Raw genomic sequence first — 26,900 nt, 5'->3', positions numbered from 1 at the left:
CATTTGCCATAGAGTTATGAAACACAAAATGATGCAATCTACAGAAATACTGCAGCGTATTAACATTTGAAGCTGCGGCTCTGATATGAATTAATGGAGCAGTGCATAAAAGACTTGAAAAGACCCGTTTCCTTCTAATCAAATCAAAACCCAATTTTGGTCACTACACGCAGGAATTATTTAATTCATCGGGCAGACACAGAAAGAAAAAAAAAAGATCTGCGTTTTAAACTGCTTTTAAAGAAGATAACCTTATTTAAAAAGTGTGGTTGCTATTTCTGCTTTACGTTCCTGGCACTGAACATGAAACAGGAGACCAAACAAAACAGTTTCCCCTAAAACTAAATAAGGAAAAGAAAATCTACACCAGAATACTGCAGAATTAGTAAGTGATCTGCATCCAGCACGGCCTGACATTCACGGTTGCTATACCCAGAGAGTGTGGCCAGGCACGGAGGCTGGAGAAGACACTTTGCGGGCCAGGCATCTGGACGAGGACTAGGCAATCTCTCCACATCAGAGCGACCGCTCAGCATGGATAAGGCAGTTTGTTCAAGGATGCCACATCTTGCCTAACGTACTGCTCCTTTGCGTACTGTGATTATAGCCAGAGAGGGGTTTTCAAATTGATCCCCTTCCGCCTTCTCGTCTTTGGGATGTCAGACAGTCTGCAAAGCCGCGCGTTTGTTCTCCTGCTGCCTCCTGGGGAACGTACGGAGCCGGGAGACCGAACAAGCCTGTGCGCCACCTTGTGGAATCACATTATTCCACCACTTAAACACACGTCCCCGTAAACCAGAGGAGCTGAGTAAATGCCGAAGCATATCTGCAAGAACCGAAGTAATTAACTTGGACAGGCAGCGCTTCCAAGTCCCCCGTCAGGCAGAGCACAGAAAGTTGCAATGAGAAGGACTAAGGAGCAGCGGGTTCTCCCTCCCTCCCTGCCTTTCCATCACAGGAAACTGGCAGCATGGCAAACCTTGGGATGACTCTTTAGGAAAGAGCAATTCAGGACACAACTCCCAAGATCCTGTCCTGTCCATCTGCCCTGGAGGAAAGTTCTTTCCTGGCCCCACATTTCAGAGATTCATAGATGTTAGGGCAGGGGTGGGCGAAATGTAGCCCATGGGCTGGATCCAGCCCACGGGACCCCTAAAAAATATAGAAAATTAATATGCATCTGCCCCTGGCTGTCTGTCATGCAGCCCTCAATGGCTTGCCAAAACTCTGTAAGCAGCCCTCCGCCTGAAATAATTGCCCACCTCTGTGTTAGGGGCTGGAAGGGACCTTACAAGATCTTCAGGTCCAGCCCCCCTGCAGTTGAGCAGGAAAGACCGCTGGGGTCAGCTGACCCCAGCAAGGTGGACGTCAAGATGCTTTTTTGCCTAAATTCATTTGACTGAATCTGCTGCTCTGAAGAGCTGAAGAACAAAGCCTGATCCTGCAACCTCTTACTAACCAGGAGCAGTCCCTATTTGTGTAAGCAAACTTTGTTTAAATCCTTGAGATACTCATTTGAGGGCTTCAGAACAACACGATTAGGCTCTCGCATAACGTTCTGGCATAATATCACTGGACTGCATTTGTAAAGTCAGACACAACACTCGAGCATCATGCAGGCAGAACTTGTGTCCAAGCTCATAACAAACTCATAACTGTATATTAAACAAGTCTGGAATAGTGACAGGACTTAGAGAGAAATGAAACACTGTCCAACAAATGGAAACATGGACTGCATATTTTAAAAAGAATAAAAAAAGAATAAATAACAACTTTACTACTCTCCACTTTCTGGTTCCTAACAGGAAAAAATAATAAAAAAGAACAAATAACTACTCTCCAACTTTCTCTGTCCTGCTACAGCTTGCATTTTTAATGTCATGGACTGCAGTGTCATCGTGAGACCCTCAGGTGGATTTTCAGCCAACATCGCTTTGTGTGAAATATTACCCTGTTATTCCGTTATGCACCACTCTCTCCGGTCTCCATTCAATCTCATCTATCACTGTAGTGACTGCAAGCCTTATTTGGTTATTTCCACTATTTCTTCCATTGAAAAGGGGTCTTTTTCTCTTAAGTATGGCAACAAAATACCATATTTACTTTCATACAACATGCCGCATAAAATATGTACCTTGTCTTTGAAATGCAAAAGGAAGAAATGTCCAGAGATATGGCTGCATAGAGCAGGGGCAGAACCTGAATCTTAACTTGAGTCATCTTCCCTTTCCTGCATAGCTAAAGCTGAAGCGCTGGCTGTTTCTCCATACTGGTCTCTATGGATGGAGCCGAGTTCCTTCCCCAAAATGTGTACAGATGAGCTAGTGGAGAGGCAGAAGTCACTGTCAACTGATACAGGCCAGTGATGCACTGCGGCAAAAGGGGAACCAGAGAGAGAATTATTTTGACTTGTAGTCCCCTAAACTGTCCCCTGTCCCTCCCAGCCTGCTCCTTAGATAGGTTTAGTACAAATTGAGCTTGCTCAGACAAATGATAAGCTGTCATTCTAGTCGTGTACCATTAATGGGCACAGGAGGTGAAGCGGATAACTGCTCCCACTGGCAATGCTCCGCATAACAGGGCCCCTGCCATACCGGATATAACACTCCTAGCTGATTAACAAAGAATGAGAAGTCACCTTTGCTAACACCTCCTGCAGTCAAATGAACACCTATGCCAGATATTGGGAAATAAACTGAACTGTTTATAAAATGATCCGTTGAACAGGAGAACTTGAACTTGCTGCTGCACCCCTTATGTCAAAAACATGGTGAGAAGCAGAAAGGGACTGAATTTTTATGAACAACATATTCATTTAGCTATAACAGATACCGGTAACATCAGTATTAAACCTCCCATTTAAGGCATCCAGTTTAAAATGTGGGATGGTACCTCATATGGGAGATAGGTTAACCGACATCTGTCTAACGAGACATTTCCGGCATCTCTCTGAAGCATTTGTTGATGGCCACTCTTAGAGATGACAGTGGACCAGTAACTCGACATGGCAATTCCCATGTTCTACACAATTACTTTAAGGGTATTAGGGCAGATGTAGGCTTCTTTGAGGCACTAGACATCTAGCTAATAAGGGAGACAGGACAACAGGTTATGCGGCTGACCATTTCCAACCAAAACCATATACAAAGTCAATGAGGAAAAAGATGCAACATCAAATGCCACATTCTGGAGCACAAAAGTATTCAAATTTCACCATTCTTCTGAGCCTTTACGTTCAAAGCACTTTAGTCAAACTGAACAACAGACACAGGTCATTCGAGTGCATAAGTCGGGGCAGAAAATGATTCAGCTTCCTATTGGCTGCTTCTTATTTCTCCCCTCTTTAAGTCTTTAGGATTCACAGACTTTGGACTGGGTTTGATAGGCCCCACAATCCAGTTTGTGGACCCTGCCGGGCATTCCATCAAGAAGAAACCCCCCCCCCTGCTCTTTCATCAAATAGCTTTAAAGTCTGTAAGGGGAAGCGGTGGGAAAGCAGAACACTGCTGTACAATAGCATCTGCCATCTGACTGTATTTCCAGGTCAATTTTTTTGCTTGGCTGCTAACGAAGAAGGCAGTGAAGAGAAGACACTGTGTTATTTGTTTGGTCCTTCCAACAAAATGAGGGTTTGCTTTGGGTTTGAGACTCCACTGGTAATTGGAACGATCTGTGACTGCAAGTATCTACGTTCCTTTCACCCTTATAAGCAAAGAGAGAATAATAGTTATGATTCCAATTAGACATCGTACGGACATTCACATGGAACTAGCGTTTTCAGGTCTTCATTGTGATCCAAAATTACTTGCAACAAAATAGATCAGGAAATTAGGAAAGAGAATTAAACTTCAATGTGCAGAGGAGAGCATTCAGCCATAACTCGTCCTGCCTCCGAGTTCCATTTCAAAACCAAATGTCTAAAACTGATTTCCACCTATCAAATTCTCCATAAGGACAGCCGTGCTCAACACTACTTACAATGAAAAGCCCAATTTAAAAAAAATGTTCACCCTGCAGGTGAAGTAGGTGAAAGGCACTTCAGAAATACCTACATTTATGGCATCTGCAGCTGAAACCACAGCCCCTCAAGGTACTAGAAATGTGTATTTTCTGATGTGGACATAGAACCACAGAAAATTAGAGTTGGAAGAGACCTCTGGAGGTCATTTAGTCCAACTCCATGCTAAACGCAGGGCTATCTCCAACTAGATAATCCCAGCCAAAGCTCTGTCCAGCTGGGTCTTAAAAACCTCCAAGGACAGAGTTTCCACCACCCCTCTCGGTAACCTGTCCCAGCGCTTTACTACCCTCCTAGTGAGAAGGTTTTCCCTAATATCTAACCTAAACTTCCCCTGCTGCAACTTGAAACCATTGCTCCTTCTTCTGTCATCTGCCACCACTGAGAACAGTCCAGCTCCATCCTCTTTGGAACCCCCCTGCAGGGAGTTGAAGGCCACTATTAAATCCCCCCTCAGTCTTCTCTTCTCCAAACTAAATAAGCCCAGGTCCCGCAGCCTCTCCTCCTTAAGTCATACACCCCAGCCCCTCACCGCTGGACTCTCTCCAATTTGTTCACATCCCTTCTGTAGTGGGGGGACCAAAACTGGACACAGGACAATAGATGCGCCCTCACCAGGGTCAAGGGAATAATCACTTCCCTTGACCTACTGGCAACGCACCTACCAATGCAGCCCAGTATGCCGTTAACCTTTTTGGCAACAAGGGCACACTGCTGGCTCATATTTAGTTTACTGTCCACTGTAACCCCCAGGTCCTTTTCTGCACAGCAGCTACCCAGCCAGTCAGCCCCCAGGCTGTACCGGTGGCATGGTATTGCTCCATCCTAAGTGCAGGACTTTGCACATGTCCTTATTGAACCTCATGAGATTTCTTCTGGCCCAATCCTCCAATGGGTCTAAGTCACTCTGAATCCTACCCCTACCCTGCAGCATATCTAGTACTACCCCCAGCTTGGTGTCATCTGCAGACTTCCTGAGGGTGCACTCTACGCCGTCTTCCAGGTCGTTGATGAAGACATTGAACAAAACTGGCCCCAGACTGACCCCGGGGGCACTCCACTTGATATCAGCTGCCAACTAGACATCAAGCCATTGATTACTACCCTCTGAGGCCGATGCTCCCGGCAGTTTTCCATCCACCTTACAGGCCATTCATCCAGCCCGTACTTCTTTAGCTTGCCTGTGGGAATGTTGTGGGAGATCGTATCGAAAGCCTTGCTAAAATCAAGGTACACCACATTCACCGGTCTCCCCGCATCCACAGAGCCAGTCACCTCATCATCACAGAAGGCAATCAGGTTGGTCACTATGTTCGCCCTTTTCCAATCATCCCGGACCTCTCCTGATTGCCTTGAGTTTTGAAAGATGATGGCCAGCAGCTTTGCAATCACTTCAGCCAACTCCCTCAGCATCCTAGGGTGTAACCCATCTGGCCCCATGGACTTCTATATGTCCAGCTTTTTTTTAAATAGTCCCTAACTTGTTCTTTCACCACTGTTGGCTGCTCACCTGCTCCCCAGACTGTGATGCCTGGTGCAGCAGCCTCGGAGCTGACTGTCACAACCCAAAGTTGTGATTTTTTGTTTGTGTGCGCTTCGGCACTGCTAAATTATTTTCCCGCTAAATTGCAGCTTCTTTGCACGGTGGAGTTTTCAGCTGCAGAAGAGAACCCCGGTGCAACGGGGAATTTCCCACCAATTTGAAACTTTCTTTGCATGGTGCATTTCTTTTGCATCTAAGAAATGCACGGTGCAAGGAGTTCGTGCCATTTGTATGAGAATTCGTGCCACATTATTGGCCAGTTCTAAAATATGCACACGTGGCGGCTAGCGATTGGCTTGCTAGCCGTATAAAGAGCTTGGGTGGTTTCCGCCCAAGTTGGAGAGAAATTGGAGTGAGAGAGAGAAAGAAAACCTTCGCCTTGCGTGAAGATCTCCAAGCGCTGCGGATCCTCACGGACCCAACGCATTTCTTAAAAGGCAATAGAGGCCTGAACAGCCTCTAGCCTCTCCCCATCGCCGATAGAGTCCTAGACGTATCCCTTCCTGTACGAGAAACTACCAAACCCGTGGAGCTTCAACAACTCCGGGGAAAAGAACGAACTTGTCGTAGTCCTCTAACGAGGATTTAAGCGGAGCTGTGCCTGGAAACTGTCCAGCCTACACCACGACCATCTTTGGTGTAAGTAAACAATCTTTAAATCAACCACTATGCGTCCGTGACTAATTCTAGCTCGCCCCCGGTCTTCTCCGACCCCGCATGCCCAGGCTGCTGGCCACAGCCCGCGTGCGCAAAGACGGGCCTGGACCGCCCCCGGCCCGTACACTGACCTTGCCTATGAAGACTGAGGTGAAAAAGGCATCGAGTACATAATACAATTCCAACAAATTCCACTTACTGGATTAAGAAATGAATGGCAAAAAAATGACCCATACAGTTTTCAAACACTTGGTAGTTTGCGGGTAGTACAGTCTAAAACTGGGCTGCCCCATCCTCCATTCAAATTCCTGGTATCACTTGACAGCTTACTTTCGAGTAAAAGAGGAAGATCTCATGCATTCTTGCCAACAATTCCCAAGAAGAAGATTACAAGAGGGAAAAGGGAGAGGTGGAGAAAAGATTTCCTAGAGCGCTCAAGGGCCTAAAACAAGAAACATTCACAAGAGTGAGAAGAAGGAAACCTACAGATAATCAGAAGAGTAGATTCCAGTAAAATGAACATCAACTACAATACAAGGGAGTTGGGCAGAGAAAGGATAAGAGATTATTTTGTAAACCAAGAAAGAAATTTCTTCTAGTTATAGAATGGTTAATGCATCTACAACCAACCTCTTCCACTCAAAGTTAGAGTAGCCATCTAGCCCTTTTGGCTATTATGCAGCACTAATATCTGATGTTTTTGAAGTCAGGCTTTAGAGGAAAAAAAAGAAAGAAAAAACTACTTCAAAACATGCAAAAATTAATGAATCCCATATGTGGGACACTGTCATTATTCCATGTTTATAACAGGATCAAGTTTTCTTAAAGGGGCTTATTTAATGCAGACACATAAGAAAAAAAATGCACTGCAAAAGATCCAAATGCTATTGAAATGAAAACATTTTTCTTTGTTAACCAAAGCATCCAGTAATAGCAGAGAAGACACAACTCAAGCTGGAGCAGGAAAAAAAAAAAGTTTCAAGAAATACAATATATTGTGGTGTACTTCTGTTTACAGCTTCATTGACAGCTTGTAAAGATTTGCTTAGCTGCAAAACCTCTTTTAAGAGAATTTAAAATGTATATGTACAGAAAACCCTTTCAACTCTTCTCCTCTCACAGTATTCAGCCTGGGACAACTTAAACATTAGAGTCTAACAGGAACATCTGCCTGGACGGTGCAGTGAGTTAGGCTTCTTCAAAAGCTACTGCCATTTTATGCCATCTTGGCTCAGTCAGCTTCAGAGACTGGAAAGAAACGTTAGTTAGTTCAGCTCCTCTCCTTGAGACAACCACTCAGTGCGCCAGGGAAAAGGCAGAAGACTCCCAGTATAACAGCAGAAAGGTTGGCGGCACCCTTTAGCTGGGCAGCTCCTTCCCCCTTTTGAGTTCTTGGCCATTGGCACAGGAGAATAAATGGAGCAAATACAGATCCCAGAGTGTGCGACACACCCATGCTCATACACCTCAACGCCGACTTGCAGAACTTCGCTTCCCCTGTATCCTCCTCCCAGCTCAGGCAATCAACCTCAGGCTTGTCCTGCCGCACCCCCTGCTGTTAATAGTCCTGGGATCCCAGACATCTGCTGATGTATTCTCCATAAAAGGGATACACGATACATTTAAAGACAGACCTGCCAAAGGTATCTAGCTCGCCAGGCAACACTATGCCAGGCAACACTACTTATCGGTTAGGAACTAGTTGTTACTCATTGGAAGAACTCTATACATGCCATATTCGTGCTTTTCTCAGGAGACTAAAGATCAACTGGAAAGCATTTTAAAATAAACCAAATAGCCTCATTTTCAAAGACAGGCTTAACTAGGCCGCTTGGTGGAACAGCGTTTTTGTATGATAGCCCTTTTCTCCTAACAGAGAAGGAAGCCAAATGATTTCAGTGAGCTCTGGCAGAGTCTTGGCTGCAGGTATTTTACAAGACCCTTCCGCCGTACTCTTATGAATTGTAGATAATGCTCAGAGAACATTAAATTCGTCTTGCATTCCTCTGGCCTGAGTGCAGCTGACTGCTTTTCACTCTGATGTGCTGCTATCACGCGTTACTAAGGTCTGGCTGGCTATTTGTTTAATTTCTACCATACTTTCCTGAAAGAACAGTAACCACTAATAAAGCTAGCACACTTATCTGATGTTGGGAGAGCCCTGTTCTTAAACAGAGGAGAGGTTTGTGCGTCGCAAAGAATTAGAAGAGCCACTCAACTAAGATGCAAGATATGTGTCTGGAGCTCAATAAGGACTCCAAGGACAGGGAGGAAGGGCCAGACTGGATAAACCCAAAGGCAAAGTAATTGGGAGGTATAGACAAAGACTGGGTAAGGGGAAGGAGAGGGAAGAGTGCTCTCCAAGTACTAGGTTCCCTCAAGCCCCACGGTTACCTAGATTTACAGCAAAGAGAGAAAGAGATAGAAAAGTAAAGCATCAATGGTGGGATCTAGATATCGTTGACAGCATTTATAAACTACAACACAAAACTAGTGACTTCCCCCAACCCAGGGAACAAGTTCCTAGCAGGACTGACATGCACATCAGAAACTTTGCCAACAACATCCTGCCACCACCAAAAAACCGAGTCCTTACACATCCTTTTCCCCTGAAGGCCTGGATGGAGAAATAGGACTGCAGAGTGCCCTGAAGCCTATTTCAGACCTGGGTACCAGCAGGAGAGTAAAGCAGTGAAATCCCAAATTAAGGCACTGCTCATCATGGGGGAGATGCAGCTGGAGCACTTCCACTGCTCACTGCAGCAGTGGCTTGGCACAGGGAAAGAAGCACATCCCAAGCCATCTCAGGTTTTGCTCAGTTACACCGACAAGTCCAGTGAGGACACGCTTTTTTGGCAGCTGTACTAGAAATTAACCCAGACACCCTCCAGAGTGCACTCAGATGCTCTGCTTCCTGCCTGCTCTGCCACACATGCCACAAGTTAGCCATCCCAGCCTTAAACTGTACGCACCTCCCATTGAGCAGCAAATGGAGCTTGCAAAGCGCTGGTGTTGTGCTACTGCCAACATGTAGCATTGAATAATCAGGCTGCAGCAGTCTAGGCTCCAGTTTCAGCACTGCTCCCAATTTCCTATTGTGCTCCCTCCTGTGTATTACCACAGGGGTCAAAGGATCCAAGCTTTTGCAGTGAACATCTCCAGCTTGGGATTCATATTTCTACTGTGCCATTCAACCCTCTCAGCTGCCTTAAGGTGGACTCCCAGCTACCACTCCTTTCTCCCCTTCGAGCCCAACCATAACACACCCCATAAATCATAATCCTAATCCCATTCAACTGCCTGGTTCCCCCCCACACTACAAGGCAGCTGCCTTGTTCTGGACATCCCCAAAGCAACAGCACTCTCAGCTCACTATTAACAAGTCTCTCAACCTCTTATCCAGGGAGAAGCAGCAATCCAATTCAAGCCACCTCCCTGTCACTGATGATGCAGTGGGTTTGATTCCTAATTAACAGGAAGTTCAATATCTTTTTCATCTTAATCTCATGGGACTCTCACTCCCCAGTAATACAAATATATCTACTTGTGATGAATGCAAGGGTGTTTTCTATTAAGCAAGTCCCTACTGGGCAAGAAGGTGGTCCATCCCTATTCCCCTGTGGTACACTGAACCACTCTGTTTGGGTGCACCCTTGCAAGAAATAGAAGGGAAAAAAAATCACAAAACAGATAGGAAAGATCAAGTGCCAAATCACAGGGGAAGACATCTGCTCTTCTCCTTTTCAGCAGACAAGTGCTTCTTCCTTTTGTGGTCATAGGTGGTGAAAAGCATCAAAAAGGAAAGGAAACGAAAAAATGGGTGGAGAAGAACAACTGAGAAACAGTTAACTGTAATGGCAACAGACCTCAGCTGTCCATATCCATCAGCATTTTAGTGCCTGATAAGCATCACAGAGCTTTACTGAAGCATTTAGAAGAGACACAAGAGATTTCTAAACTCCGGGTGCCAGATCACAGATTGAAATCAATATAAGAATTTTATCTCCAACTTTCCTAACCTGTTGTTTTATGCCAACCTGAAATAACAATATTCCTCCCGACTGCTTTTAGGTATTCTTTTTAATATGCCCAGCTGTGTAAAGAGGCTGAGCTCAAGTCCAAAGTCAAATAAGTTCATATTTAGGCTCCTGCTCTAATTTATGAAAGTATAGTCTCAGACAGAACAAAAACAAGTCACCATCCTTGATGTTAAGCAGACTCAATACCAGATCTCAGAGCTAATGAGTTAGAAAAGAAAAGGCAGGGCTTCACACTCCTGCCTCTTATCTCATCAGCTAGGATAACCAGTAGATGAAAAGACAGTACACCCAACGGCATACAGTGAAATGCTTCTGGGGACAAAACCAGTTCGTGTCACAATAGGGGCAAAGGCAACTCTATTACTGACATCAAGACAGAAAGGCAGTGCTGCAGGAAAGGGGAACATGCAGTTGTAGCTGGGTAAGGCTCCATAAAGCAAAAAGGCAAGTAACATAGGAACCTTTCTGCATCCTTGCATTTCAGGGACAGAAAGCATTTCCACAAATTTAAATTGTAAATTTGTTAGCACAAACAAACAGAGAAAATTTTGGATTTTATTAAGTATAAATGAATACAAAGCAAACTAGTGGGAAGGACTGAGGCAAAAGGAAGACAAAAAGCTGTGCACTAAAACTTGTCTTTTGGTCCACTGTTTCCAAAGCAGCATCTCTTGATAGTCTCATAGCTGCTACCATTTATTCATTAGAGCCCTGCAAAACTAGATCCCACACTTGGTCACAGCTTCCATGCTAGGCTTATTCCTAAGCAACAGGCCAAAGAGACCAAAGGAACAACAAGAAGCTGGTCTTGCATATACTTTTGGGTTCTGTCTTAATAGAAAAGCCAATATTATCCAAGGTTTTTTAGCAGTGCCTGCATTTCAGAATATGATAGTGCTTGTTATACAAATATGGAACGATACAGAGACTCTCCATGAAGCTGAAAAGTTTCCCTTCCTTGACAGTGTGGTGAATTCAGTGCAATGAAACAGCAGTGCATACTATGGGTCAGGCATAATGTGGGCAGGAGGATCCTGGTTTGGTAATGTACTTTAAATGCTCACCTGAAGCATCTTCTGCTATCCTCAGCCTGCCTTCTCCCATAGTCTGGGAGAAACACTTAAAATACCAAATGCTTAGATACTAAAGTAGCAGATACTTTAACCAGGTCTCTGTACTGCAGCTCCCATACTTCTCTTAACCATGCAGCTCTTGCCTTGGATTCATGCGATCCAGTGACTATCAAGAGTACCACGCGATCTGTGGGGAGATGCAGAGACGAGGCTGAAGTCCCTAAAAATAAGGTCACATGGTAATTACAAGTAGATGTAAATCTGTGTCTACACAAGCCGGAAGGTTGTGCATTGCATTAATCCCCTGTGTAAGGGGACACACATGAACGCTGAAGCCCAGACCTTTGCTTGCCCTGGTATTTTGGAAAAATTAATGCTAGCACCTTTCTGAAAGAGAAAACTGGCTCCTTCTGTGCGAGCCAACTTGAATTTCAGGCTGTGCAAATAGATGCAAGGCACTGGTCAGCATCAGGGCACAGATTTTAGAAGAGCAGAACTTGTAATTTTTACCTTTGCATAAAAAGGGTTATCACAAAAGAAGAACATTGTTTAAAAAAAAAAAGGGGGGGGTGGGCAGAGATAAAACACAAAATAGAAGGATTCAGTTGAGAACTGTGTCGTGAAGTCCAGTTTTTCAATCCCATGTTTCCATGGAAAGAGTTTTAATGGTATTGGGTAAAATGCCAAATATATTTTCATAGCACTTCAGACTGTATAAATGGAAATACTTAACAGAGGAACTATTCTTTTTAATCTGCACTCAAGCTTTAAATAAAACAATCTCTTTCTCTCTCATTTCCTTTATATTTTCTTCTTACACACACTACCCTATTTATCTTTTCCGAAGATTCAGTTGACTGTGCCATTCCTGATTTAATACAAGTACTGCAGTTAATAAAGAATTAGAGGTTGGATAGTGATTCCCACTGAACCCTCAAATAATTGTCCATGCCCATCTGTGGTTTGGTCTCATCTTTTAGTAAAGATTTTAAGGCCATTAGGCAATATTTGGGCCATCTAGACTGATCTCCCATATAACACACAGGCCAGAGAACCTCACCCAGTAATTTCTGCTTCAGGGCTCATAACGTAGGCTTGGGCTGCTGAGCAGGTTAGTCCATCCCCATTTAAAATGTCAGGTGATGGAGAGCCCACCAAACCTCCAGGTAAATTGTTCATGAGGTTAACTATTCCCATTGTTAATCACTAGCATCTTATTTCTTCTCTAATAATGTCTACCAAGGTCTTGTGCAGGTTTTTTCAACTAGCCAAAAAAAAAAAATGCATCTACTTGAGATATTTTTTTCCCCATCCACAGGCCCGTAGATTGTAATCAAGTTGCTTCTTACCCTCCCTGAGGAGAAACTAAATAAATTGGATTTCTCAAATCCTTTACTGGAAAGCGTATTCTCTAGATCAAAAATCATTCCTTATCTTTTTTCCAAGCCCTTTCCCATTTGCAACATGGTCCCAAGAGTCAGAACAATGAGAACCGTGCATTTTACAGAACCGATGAAATCTTCGCATGCTGCATTAGGTTAACAGCTTCAGTGCAAAATACACCTGGTGCCAAATAAAATTAACCATCAGAAAAAAATAAAAATACACTGGAGAAGTCAGAAATGACTGAGGTTTACCTAAATTTGCCCTGTTGTCATCATGAAAGTTTCAGAGAAAGGTCTAATGTGCCTGTCAATACATCAGAAGAGGGTGGAGGAAGAGAACAGAAGGGAAACAAATTCTTCTCTGATGCCAAAATGGTAGCTAGTTAAACTCTGCGCACTGGAAAAGACAGACACACCTCATCACTTTTTTCCACATCATGCCATACACAGGGAGGAAAACAAAAATCACTGCACTGAAAAATATATATAATTATATTATATAACACACACACACACACACTATGCTGTACTATATGTACCATGCTATATTTAGATCTATTTATGCTATAAATTTATATGTAGTGTAGCATAATATATAGTGTATATCTATGCATTGCTCCCTCCTGTCACGTGGTTTTCTAAGTAGGGACAGGAAGGAAAAGAACTGGCCACAGGGCAGAGCCAAGCGATGTCAACCTACAAACAAAGCAACAGGCAGGAACTTTTTCAGGTAAATCACTCTGGTGTGACACAAGAACAATATACCATGGCCAAGATAGAGATTTAACATAGTGGACCCTCAATGAACATCTATACAAAAAGCAAAAGTGCTCAAAAGTGCCAGAGGCAAGAAGTTTGGGGGATTGTCTCATTTATTGGACCAACTGCATGACTGGGTAGACTCAAGACAAGCATATTTCCTGGACCATCGTGACTAGAGCACCAACCACTTCAACATTACCCCAAAAATCACAGCCTTTTTCTTTCTTATTTTTTAAGAAGACACAACACATTTTTACTAACAAATGACACGTTTGGTTTTAGGTGAAGGCCATGTCGTTGCATCTTTTTCTGGAAGACCATCCAAACGTCCGACCACGGGACTACTAGGCAGTTGCATGGGATGGCTCTGTGCTAACTTTCGGAAGTTGTTAACTATCAAATGCTTTCTCTAAGACACTTTTAAGTTAAACATTTTCTTTCCAGTAGTGGCAAAACCCATGGCAGCAGAGGCCATGGAATGTGTTGCTGCTACAAAATGTGTGCTCTTACGTAAGAAAATCCCAGCGTTTATCTCAAATAGGGACCTTGGAACCACTCGAGGTGAATAATTGAGAGAATTAGTGCATTCCTTGAGCTTCAACAAGCCTCAAAACATTTGCCCAGGATGGCAACAGAGGCAAAGGACTATTTCACAATCAGCCTCAACATATTTTATTCATGGTTAGGTTCAGGGGAAAAAAAATCCTCAAAAACCCAAAAGCAAATGCATGGTAATTTAAACTATAAGCCTACCATTGGCATAAACTTCCTAGCTATGAAGTTTCTTTCTAAGACATGCTAACCACCAATGACCGGTGGAAAAAATTAGTCTATATATAGCAATAAGTCCTTGCTTCTCTGGGTTACAGGATGCCAATTGCCAAGGACCAGAATGGAAACAATTATTTGAGAGAGAAAAAGAGGGGGAGAGGGAAGTAAAAATCTGATAATATCATTTCCAAAAATGCTCTTTTTCTCCCAGTATAGATGTTTCCACTGAAAAGTGAGCATTCGGTCTCTGAGGTTAACACATTTTTTTCTCTCTAGTTAGAAGAGCTGACCATGTGGTAATGATCTACTGTATTTCAACCATAGCAGGACAAGAGTGAAAGAGAGAAAATACAAATGGAAGAATTAAAATGGCTGGGTCTTTTAATCTTTTAAATACAATGCAGCATTCCTTTCTAAGACGCAACATTAATATTGGCACCTCTAAAATTGCTGACAGATACCTTAAATGACCTAAATATAAAAATATTAAAATAGGAAACGTTTAAAAAAAAATACTCAGCACCTAACTTCATGAAGAGAAAATACACACTCCTTTTCAGTAGGTCAATGTACCAAAGTCCTCGCTTGGAAGCTCTTTGTTTTCGTGTACCTTTGTAAAGTTCCCCATATAATGGTGCCTTAAATGTAGTTGGCCTTAGGGTATTACTTTCTTAAAACAGCCAGTCTCATTCCCTTAATACTTAACAAAATTAACTAGTATATGAGATGCAAAGAGCAGAACAAGCATCATCAATATTCTACCTCAACACCACTACAGGAAAATATACACTACGATTTGGGAGGTTTCAGGAAACTGGTGTTTGTGGAAGGAAGTGGAAACTTCAGGTACCTTGTGAAGTTTTAAGCAATTAAAGTGAAAAGGCTAAGGGATACGTTTGTTTTGTGGCTGGTCTTGGACCACAGGTGCAATTAGAAGGGGAACAGCTCTCAAAAGGCACAATAAAAAGGTAGAAAGGCTTTTCTTAAAAAATGACCCGAGATTTTCTGCATATGCAGAAACAACCACTCTACATGAACGAGCTAATCCAGGCATCCGTCTGTGGATGCACTGAAATTCCCGATAGTGGAACAAGGACAGTTCTGCTCTAGGAGTTGCAAGGAGAGCAGAAGGTTTTGGGAGAAAAGACGCACTAGACCTGGGGCGGGCAATTATTTGGGCTCAGGGGCCACTTAGGGAGTTCTGATGAGCTGTTGCAGGCTGCGTCAGCACCGCTCCCTGCCCTGCCGGGTCCGCACCCACCCCCAACAGCTCACCAAAACTCCCTAAGTGGCTCTGCTCCACGTTTAGCCAGGCAGAAAATGGGGCTGAAGGCACTGGGCAACTGGAAGAAGCCATTGCCACCAGGGCTGCCCAGGAGCAAGTCTGACCGCTGTACCACCCTGGCCCCGCTGCATGCCCGGGGGCAACAGGACCGAATGCATGTGCCATAGCCTAGGCTGCCCCCCACACCTGGGCTGGGTAGGGTAGAGACCCACTACAGACCATAGTTTGCCCACCCCTGCTCTAGACTATTGCTCATCTCCCACCTGATTTATCTCTGCTTATCTCCCAACAACTCATTTATCTCCCCAAATCTTGTGACACTTCAGAAGATCTGGCAACACCCTACGGTGCTCCAGCACCCTGGTTGAGAACCATTGGATTCCCATTTGAAATCTCTGGATTAATTCTGTGAATAATATTTGCACACCTAACAGTGCTAGTATTATGTGGCACCCCATGGTGCCCTTGAAGGCACCCCAAGGTGTTGCAGCACCCTAGTTGAGAAACACTGTGCTCAACAAGGTGGAGCAGAGCTGAGCGGAGCTTTGCAGCAGACCCTGCAGGTCAGACAACTTCTCAGCAAGGTGTACAGGGCTGCACACAACAACCCTTGTCGTTTGTTGAGCCTGGCTCTGCAGCAACTTCCAGACACCTCAGAGCACAGCTAATTTACCAAGCAGTGTAGCGTTTGGCAACCTTTGCAGGTTGCAAGCTGGATTGATCCAGTTCAGGTCAGAGGAGGCAGGTGTAAGGACCCAGCTGCAGCTGGCGCTTGTCCCTGCACCGGCAAGGAAAGTTACTGAGGCCCCACATCACCAAATGCCACCGAAGCCTCATGTTTGTGGACTGGATCAAAACAGCTCTGCAGCTGGCCCCTGCTGTACACGAACCTGCCATCCCAACCCACCAGGAGAGGTAAGAGAGACCGAGCCTTGCTGGTTTCTATTATGCATCCTAGGGTGTGGGGGTTCAACACATCCACCTCCTGCTCCTGCAGAGCTGTCCTGAGCTAAAGCCTGTGACGATGGTCTTGGCACAGTATCTGGGATTTTGTCCTTGTGTCACTGCTCCTCTTACTAATTTCCTGAAGTATGAACATGGAAAATATTATAGCAAGCTATGAATTATTGGCATACAGGAATGGAGAAAATCAGAATGACATCATCCTAACCAAACTGAGGTCAGGGGGAAAAATATATATATCAGTCTTGTGATAAACTTCCTGCTGTAGATTTGAAAACAAGAGGTCCGCTCTACTTTGTTAAGAATAATCGCAAGCTCTTTATTATTCTGTATTCCTTTTATTATCTTTACACCAACTACAGAGCATGCACTATGGAGTCAACCACAGCAAATATCTATGTGGTGATGCAGAGGCTTTTCACTGGAAACAGGTTGGTGGGAAATGCTTGCCCTAAAGGCATCACTAATCATAACAAAATGACCTCTGTTCAGTTCAGTAGAGAGCAGCAAAACAGAACATATATTTACCATTTAAAACCAACACTCGTAAAAGGGTGCGTTATTTTAGGAGATACTGAGCTTACAAATTAGGGAGGGGGAGGAAAAAAGGTTGGAGCATCTGACAGTTTCCTCTAGGACCTGGTGAACCTCTTGCTCTGCGAGTGACCCTGCCAGACAGGATGTCGGTGGGTGTGAGAAAGGCCTTTACTGATAACCAGGATGAGGTTCTGCCCCAGGCTGCGTCACCTTCCTGAAAATGTCAAAAGGTACAGACAGATCGCTAAGTAAAATATTCCCATTTCACTTCATTTCTCCATATTCAATCCTTTGCCTTTCGCCTTTGGGATGGCAGAGGGAGCTGGTCATCTTGTGTCCAGCACAGAAAAAGAAAGGCATTTTGTTGAAGTTTTAACTGCAAGTTATTTCAGCAAAGGCAGTCTCTGATGGCTTCCTTCCATGTTTACACTGGTTAAAAATACAGTGAAACATTTAAAAAGGAAAATTATACAAAGGATTTAATAGGCCGAACCCAGAGCACTGCCTCTAGCTAAAGTTGCCCAACATTATAAGACCTTTCCATTATAAGACCTAGTTTTCATTTGCTTATGGCTGCCAAACTTAAACCGTTTGGGCTGAAATTTTCCATGCTACTCAATCACTGAATGAAGCAGAGGTCCTGGGAGGAAAAAGAGTGTGGGATCACATCATTAAAAACTGTCATAATACATATTCAGAAGGACCCAAATTAACATTACAGAGGCTACTTTAATTTCCTAATGCTTCCTAACTTCTAAATCCTTAATCTTGCAATCTTGACATCTTAAACATCTTATTTTAAAAAGACTTTTCATAAAACAAAAAGATGGAGAAACAAATTCCACCCAGACCTACAGGTCTGCCAACTCTGGTTCATAGGCTGGATTCCTACTTCTAGATCCAAAGAACAAACCAACTCCTCTTGAGCTACCGCAGAATTTGGTATGAGTGTGGCTCCTGGCCACTGGACGGGGTGAGACGTACACCTTGCTGGTGGGCTCCACAACTATTTGTAGACACCAGTGGACTAGAGAGACTCTGGCCATCTGCAATTTTAGGTTCTGGAGGGGTGTGGGCTCTGATGGACTGTTGCCCCTGTACCCAAAGCTTACTTCTGTATTATTATGCACCTATCCACCCCCATGCTCCTGCATCCCTGCCCTTTTCTTTCTCTCTATCCCCATCTTTTGGCTCCTTTTCACCCCACTTTTCCTAATCAACACCTCAAACACCCCACTCCTTTCTTCCTCACCACCCTTCCCTCATGCAGGCTTTATGTTTAGACATACCCCTCCCTGCTGCTACCTGCCTCCCCACATCCTCCCACACTCTGGTTCCTCTCCTTTTGCTGCTTTGGCTCTTGAACCCATTGCATACCCTGCATCCTCCCCATGTCCTGCCACTCCTTATTCTTGTACCTTCCAGTTTTCCCCCCTACACCTCATATGCTACCTGAGCTGCCTCCTCCTCAATGCTTGGGCCACACATGGTAGGAACCCTGGAAGAGAACCTCTCTCTCTGGTATCAGCTGCTGCACCTGGCACTGGAGCATGCTCCAGACAGATGAACTTCTCATAGGATTTAACTGCAACACTAACCAAAGAGTGCAATGAACACAGAAACGCTGCGAGAGGGTTGAGAGGGAGACCTCAAGACATCCTCTAATGCAACCCTTTTCACTGATGCAGGATGAGGCATGTCACCCTACGCTATCCCCAACACATGTCTGTGTAACCTGCTCTTTAAAACCATTGCTGCAACGGTTAGGGTTCCTGTCCAAACTAAATAATGTTGATAGTAAATTAAAAGAATTTTGTTCCGTCCTTCCTCCCATGATCATGCAGAACAACTGATTGCCATCCACTTCATAACAGCATTTTATGTATTAGAAGATGGTTGTCATTTCCCCGGGTTTTTTTTTCCTTTCCTAGACTAAACAAATTCAATTCCTCTAACCTTTCCTGTAGGTCATATGTGCAAAACCTCTTAGCATTCTTGCTACTCTCCTCTGAACTCTCTTGAGTTTGTCAACGTGTTTCTTAAAGGATGGTGCCAAAAAACTAGATAAAATATTCCACCTCTGATCTCCCAGGTGCAAAGTTGAGTAGATCAATTACCTCCCAAGTTTTTACATGTGATACTTTTTTTTAATGCATCCCACAATAAGATTGGCCCCTTTTGGAAAAGCACATTATTGACTTCTATTTAGTCTGTGATCCAGTACGAGTCTCTGATCCTTTTTGTCCATACAGCTGTTTAAGTAATTGTTCCTCTTTTTGCTTTTGATGTTTCCTAAGCGCAGTACTTTGTGCTCGTTGTCACTGAAGTTCCCTTTGGGGGGTCTCAGAGCATCTTTCCAATTTGTCAAGACCATTTTAATTTCTGATAGTGTCTGCCAAACAGCTTTCCAGCCTTCCTAGCCTGGTTTCATATGCATATTTTATAAAAAAAAAAAAACACTTTCTATTCCATTATCCAATTTGTTAATCAAAACACTGAAGATGACTGAGTTCAAGTACCTGCAATGTTTTCCCAGTTTGACAGTGAACCAATAATAACTACTCTGCCAGCTGTGCATCTGCTCTCTTGCATTCGGCTAGTACCACTGCCTAATTTCAAGGCCCTGGTCTAAAGTACTGGGTATCAAATGCCATATGCAGTTTGTAAAGCAAACTTGGAGCCAAGCAGTCAGGGTTTTACAAAGGCATAAGGAATTAAAAGAGCAGGGGTGGGCAAAATGCGGCCCACGGGCCAGATGCAGCCCGTCAGGCCATTCCATCCAGCCCGCAGGACCCCTAAAACACTTAGAAAATTAATATTTATCTACCCCTGGCTGCCTGTCATGCAGCCCTCGAAGGCTTGCCAAAACTCAGTAAGCGGCCCTCCGCCCAAAATAATTGCCTGCCTCTGTAATAGTCTGATAACAGGAAACCTGGAGCAACCTTAATTATTATACAGAGCAACCAGCTCCATCCATCAATAGCTGCAAATTAATGTAACATCTCGTGCCTACTTATATCATTCCAAATCACAGGGAATGGTGGCTTGGGGTCATTAGGGAATCACAGGGAACGGCGGCTTGGAGTCACTTCTGGGAAATCTTGCATTTTGTTTTCTCTATGGGACATCTGTTCATACACTCTGGGGGAGGTTTATGAACATCTAAAAGGGGTCTCCTCCCTAAAAGAAACTTGCAACAAGACAACTAGATCTTCAAAAAGTCACAGTTCTTTATGGCTTCCCACATATATAAAGATTGTGCATACACAAGGCAATCAATTATATGAAGCTTTGTGTTCAGTACTTATTGTTAAATGAAAGGAAAACTGTTTTGCAAATATTCTGCTTTGAAATGCAATTTTATTTTTAAACACATTTGTTTAAGATCTTAAGAGGAGTTTTCTTAAATGCTATTGTTTCTCACCTAAACAACCCTAAATATACACAAACGTTAACTTTAGTCATTTTATTCAATTTCTTTTAAGTGTTGGAGATGAATCTAAGTATCACTGATTTCAGACTAGGTATTTCTTTCTGGCTCAAATCAATAATAGATAATTGTCATCATCATCTATATCACAGATTTAAAAAAAACCTGGGTCATACATATAAGAACCCCGGTCATGATTCAGAAGTCTACTCTAATGTACTATTTAAACCCATACCAAAAAAGCCTTAGCTTTACCTATTACATACTATTCAAGCTTTCACACTGCATTTATCACTGTGGTCTCAGTGATGATGATGTGCAAGTGATCTGTCAAACTTGAGTTATTTGACTGTGCAGAAATCTGATCAGTGGATGTGTGGAAAAACTCAGAAGTCTCATTTTAAGCACCCGCTACACTTTAAGTGTAGAGATCATTACAAGTTCCATCTCTGATCAGGAATGCACCTTTCTTGGAAAAGTCATATTGTAAATCAAGATCATGCTATAAAGGGAGAAAGTATTGTGCTCAAAAGTATACAGTAAAAAAAAAAAACAACCAAGGAAAACTCCAGGTAAACTACCCCTCTCTCCAATAATCAACCTGTAACCATCTGTTACTCACCAGTTTGGACATTTAAAGGCAGTATTTCCTCCACTGTCTCACATGTAGACAAATAAATAATGAGCTGCACTGTATTTCTGGGGTTAACACAAGGAGACCCTAGCATCAGAACACAGCTGATTTTAAACCTCTCCTTGACCCCCAGTAGCCACATTTTCCATTTACATTCATTTTTAGATTATAAGGGTTATTCTGAATGGATCACATGCAGCCGGTACCCTGACTCTACTCAGGATACCTAAATAACCCATATAGGAAGACACAAATGAGTGGCTGCTGCACAAGCAGAACCAGAGTCTGCAGCCCATATTGCTAAACACAACAAGAATTACCGAGGAAACCCTTGCTAAAGCATTAGACCTCAATCTGAGCAAACAGAGCCGAAAAGGAAACAGTCCAAGGAAATCTGACAAACACCCATTTTCAAAACACATATTTTAATTGGAGAAACCCTTTTCCTGTTCTTTTCTTATCAATTCTTGTAGGAAAAGATCGGTGCCCTTCACAGGTAATATGCAACCAAGCAAAATGCTTGTGCACCAGACATCTAACTAAACCACTGGCTGGGAGACTAAGCCACGTAAAGAAAGAAGTATGCAAACCCATTCAAATGTATCCTGCTCCAATTCAGCTTTATGCATAAGTGGAACCAAATGCCTCTCTTAGGCCCGAAAAGTTCAATGCTTTATAGTCCAAGCACGTAAATGTCTTTCTAGATTATAAATATGCAAATACAGTTGTAAAACTCTCACCTGAAAAACATGAGATAAATAATTCTCTTGAAGGCTCCCTCAACTTAGGTCTTTAAAAAAAAAAAATAAAAAAATGACAAGGGCCATTTATGAGTAGTTGGAAAATACTACCACTAAAAATTTCCTATTCAGAATAAGCTAGAGAAACTGCTTTTATTAAGCACAAAATGGTCCACTAATGAAAAGCCTGAAACACTGACTATAAAACCAACACTATATAAAGCAGATGCAGACAACAGAGAGCAGCAGATCTATATTTTGCAATTCCAATCACCAGCCAGCTCCCTGAAAGCCTACACGTGTGAATTAAGCTCTATTTATAAATCCGTGACTTTTTTTTTTAAATGACCTTAATATAGTGCAGTTTTTATTTTGTTTCTGTTGAACTTAGCAACAGGAAGCTGTGTCACTCCTTCTGCAGCAAACTTTCCATTCTCCTGACACTCCCAGGTCAACACCAGCTAATCCAGATTTAAAAGGGAAAAAAAGAAATCAAACCAAACCAAAATATACACCAAAAAAAAAAAAGTTCCCTCCTTCCCCTTCCCTCGAATCCAAACATACCGCCGAACGTGTGCCGCGAAACATGTAAAACAAAAAATAAATGTAATGCTCTTTTTGTTCCTCTTTTGAAACACACGTGGCCTGGAAGAAATAAACCTGAGGTGTGTCCTTATTTGCATTTCTCTAAATATATCTTTACATACAAGCAGTCACTTAATCATGAAAATTATCTGTAATAATGAACAGATTATGAAGTCAGCACCTTTGCATTCTGATGACGAAACAATTTTTTATTCGGAGAACACGCATCCTAAAGAAACTCACTGAACTAACAACTGTAGACACCTAAACCTAAATCTATTAAATCTGTTAAAACAAAGTAACCCTGTTTGTATTATCAGCCTTGGCAAGAAGATCCTGCCGCCCAAACAGCTTCACTCTGCGATGAGCAGGAGTCTGTGCGCTCCACCCTGTGATGTTAAGTCATCTCCGAAATGTTTTCTATTGTAACATTAACTTCTTAATCACAAACTCGCGCACAAACACAGCTGCTGCAAAGCATCACACGCACACACAGACTTCGAGTGGTTCTTTCTAACCCTTCTCAACTATTCTCTAGAAAGAAATGGCCACATGCAAGTATGGAAACTGCCTCCAAACCCACCGGGAAAGATAACATCAAGAAAGCTTGCCTTCAACAGAGAAAAACATAGGAAGGCTGGTTTATACCGCAGCTCAGCCAAACTAGCCTTGCATTTATTGTTTTAAGAAATTCTCAGAAATGGCTACACATGATGGTGACAGAAACTCTTTAAACCCAACATAAACCCAACTTCACTTCAAACTTCTTGCTTGCTTGCTTGCTTTATCACCTCCCTGCATACTGCAGCATTTATTTGCTTTTTTTTCTCTCTCTCATTGCTCCCCATAGTGCTCATCGCAAAACAACAAAGTAATTTGCCCAAGGACAAAGTCCAGAGCAAAGCTGGTCAGACCATCCAAAGGCTTCCAGCTTCCTGCCCAGGGCACTGGAAAACAATGTACATATGCTCATCTAATATGTTCTATACCACGAGCAGCAGCAACAGCTTTTCCTAGCATCTTATCCTCCAAAACTTTGGACAGCTGCAGGCTGCTGGGAACTGAATGGCTTAAGTGATTCATACATTAGGAGACAACCAAAGCAATTTAGCATCCGTCTTCTGATGTTTTATTTCTTTCAGCTAAATACTCTTTAAAAACAGAAACAACCTTTTACAAAGAAGCAATGCTGTTTTCAGCAGGTTAAAAAGGAAACCCAGTGTTTAACTAAGTTTAGTCTCACCAAGGCGGGGGCGAGAGGAAATCAGCTGATCTTCTACAGCAGCCAGGACATTTCTTTTTAAAACCCTGCTGGTTACAAAAGAAAGAGTGTACTCACTTACCATTCCTTCAGAAAAGGAATTCTCTCTGAGGTCCTTCAGAAAATCCAGCTCGTCTTCAGTTTTCATCTCCGCCGCTCCTGAAAGCACAGAAGGTTTGCAAAGCATAATTTCAATAAAATCCCTCCAGTGCCACTGAAGCGCTGTTGTTTATGCCAGGCATTAAAAAAAAAATTCAACAAGTGTTAGTTTTCCTTTCAGCAGCTGGTTTCATTCCCAACTTTGCTCCTTGTTTGCTATTTGTTTTACAGTGATGGTGCCTGTCACCGAAGGAAACTATGAAATGCCAACGAGCACTGGGAAACTGCCAAAAGGCTCACACTCTATCTACACTATACTACCTCTGCGTACGTGTGCACATAGGAGAAGGCTTGGCTTCCAACATTGCTGTCGCGTGATCAAACAGTACATATTTATTTTTCTCTTCTTACTTAACTTGGACAAAGGTGGGACGTTTTCTCAGTTGGCATTTTACGTGTTTAGCACTGTGCTGCTTCTACAATGCATTTCTTTTCTCTTTATCCTGAAGCAAGTTGCTTCGGTCCCAAGATTAAAAATCCATCAAGTCTCCAGCTGACCTTAAGAATTATTTGAACAAGGAACAACAAGGATTTTTTATTCCTAATGACAATGTTGATGGAACTGAAAGGCGGACGCTCTGCCCCCTGCTCCCTCTTCTTAGCAAGCAACGATGCAATCCTTCCTCAGCTGCCACTGCATTCAAGTCACTCTCTTTACATTTTCCTAGCTTAAAGGGAGTCTCTAATGAGTTCTAAAGAGGCCCTTTTTAAAATTAATAACCCTTTTTATCCTGTGACACTTCCTGAGATTTGGACTTAAACATAAAAAAATCAAAATAAAGAAATAATTTCTACAGACCCAGGGATAACAAACTGCCCTGCAGATAGTGGATGGAGTTTCGCTATCCCCCTCCTTACGAGTTATGAAAATATCACTCATTCCACAGATGTGGATGTGCGGGTACACACAGGTAAAGCGATTTGACCAACACCATGAAGTTTATCAGTGGCTGAGCCAGTGACAGAGCCCAGCTCCCCAAGTCTCCTAATCTTAACCATGAGGCCATTCTTCCTCTGTATCATTTGTTCCTGAGCACTACATTAATGAACAGGAGGGTTTTTAAATTTTTTTTTGGTTGCTTTTTTTATTATACAGTAATTTGTAGTGAGATAATCCATATGTGCAGTGGCCCCAGGAAACCAGAGTCCTATTTTAAACCAAAATCATTGCAAAAGGTAATGGATCACTGGTAGTTTTCTAGTGCAACCAATATAGCTTTAAGGTCCTACAGACATTTTGAGTATGTTCATACTTCTGTTCAGAGATAAGCTGAAGGTGGCCTTTGACTACCCTGTACCACACAAACGACCCTTCCCAACTTCCGTCACCTGGCTCTTTTATCCACATGAAGCAGAGGAGAGACGTAGTTGGTAGACTGAATCCTATTAGGAGCGTGCCAGGCAGGAGCAGGAGAATCAAGCACAGCTCTTCCAGGAATCACCAATCTTGTCTCTCCTCTTGTGCTGGCTTCGATTAGGGGAATCAGAGCCAGGAAACGGGTACTGAATTGCCCCTGGCAGACTTCCTCTGCTTCCATCTTGCTCAGATGTGATAAATACTGAACTGTAGTTGACAGGCTACAGACAAGCTCAATCTCAGGTTGTGATGCTCAGGGAAGTGCCTGGGGGAAGGCTGGAGAGTGTTTAATGTAGATGGTCAGTGGACCTGGCAGTAGGCTTAAGCAGCACGGCAGACATGCTTTGTTGCGTGTTAGGCTAATCCCCACAAAATTACTGATTACAATGTTGTGCTGCTCTGACAGGAAAGGATGAGCTTACGGGGTGTTGATAGAGAACCTCCTAAAAACTGGAACCAGTTAAGCAACTTTCCTATGGCTGTGCAGTCATCACTCAGGGGACTTGAGTTAGTTGACAAAATAGCTGGTGACCAATTTATTTACTATAAGAGGGGTGTAGCCAGCAAATTTTGCTCCTCCCATGCAATCCCTTGAGACACGATATCAGAAAAGATAAATGCAATGATAATGGCCCCAGGAACAGGCTGGTACGAAGTGACAATTTGCTAAAACCCGAAAACACGTGCCTTGACTTCCACCATTGCTTAAGGTCTGGGGTGTATGAGCAAAGAACTGTTTGCAGGCTGGAAGAGGGAACAGACTGGTCCCAGGAAAGTTAGATGGGAGGTATGAGACTGGGAAGGAACCATCTGATTGCTAAAACACAGCTGAGGGTATCAGAAAATCAGGATTGCATTCTTGGTTCTGCCACAGATTTCTTGCATGACCTTGGACAAGTCACTTATTCTCAGCGCTTTCTTGTCTGTGAAACAGGGATACTAAGTATACTTCCCTCTTTCACAGTACAGTTGAAAGGATACATTCACTGAGGTCTGTAACTTATGTTGAGGTGCTGTAGAACAGCAGTCCCCACCTGCACTGCCTATGAGCAACAATACTAAAGTAATAATATGCTGCACACAATATCCTACTTGGCTCTTCCAGGCAACCTTAGTATTCATTTTTTTTTAAACTTTCTGTGCTTTCAAGCAACCTCAAAGGTTCCCTCTCCTGGGTAACATGTTGCCCTCAAGTCAGGGACCACTGCTGTATAGGATGCAAAGAATGTATCAAACCTTGTCCCCATTAAGACCTAACCTTAACCCCACAGTCCTCGTGTTTACTGAAGTCATGGACTTCTCCTTTAGCAGCATCAAGCCTTATCATTATTGTGAATCTACAGGGCTGTCATAAGCTATAAATGTAAGGTTTTAATATGATAAATCAGCGTGTGACAATTCATTACATATTAGGTCTTACACTAGACAAGTCTAACCTGGATGTTTTGGTCTTTGTGAGCTTCCAAATCACCACCTGAACAGCACCGGCACGGGGCACGGACAAACCCAGCATCGTGCTCTGTACTGATGGAACATTAGTTCTGGCAAAACTTCTGAGAAGAAAGTAAACCGTCGGCAGAAGGATGTTTCTGCTGGTACAGCTTTCCTCTACTTGAGAAGTTTTGCCAGCACTGCTATGCTTGGGATGTGGGGTTTTTTTCACACTCCCACCTCACATCACAGGGACAAAACTTTGCAGT

General features: G+C 43.1%; 1 protein-coding gene across 9 annotated transcripts in view; it reads right to left on the bottom strand.

Moving 5' to 3' along the window:
* The window catches only part of AKAP13 (A-kinase anchoring protein 13), a 321,421-nt gene that overhangs the window by 107,413 nt on the left and 187,108 nt on the right, over nt 1–26,900 (bottom strand). For all 9 annotated transcript variants that reach the window (XM_059714583.1, XM_019477514.2, XM_019477513.2 and 6 more), the window contains one exon: nt 23,767–23,843. In XM_059714583.1, coding sequence (XP_059570566.1) covers nt 23,767–23,843 — 77 coding nt within the window. The remainder of the gene's footprint in view (nt 1–23,766; nt 23,844–26,900) is intronic.

This window comes from Alligator mississippiensis, chromosome 11 (genome assembly GCF_030867095.1).
Source record: "Alligator mississippiensis isolate rAllMis1 chromosome 11, rAllMis1, whole genome shotgun sequence".
Taxonomy (NCBI): Eukaryota; Metazoa; Chordata; order Crocodylia; family Alligatoridae; genus Alligator; species Alligator mississippiensis.
This window is presented reverse-complemented; position numbering and strand designations above follow the sequence as displayed.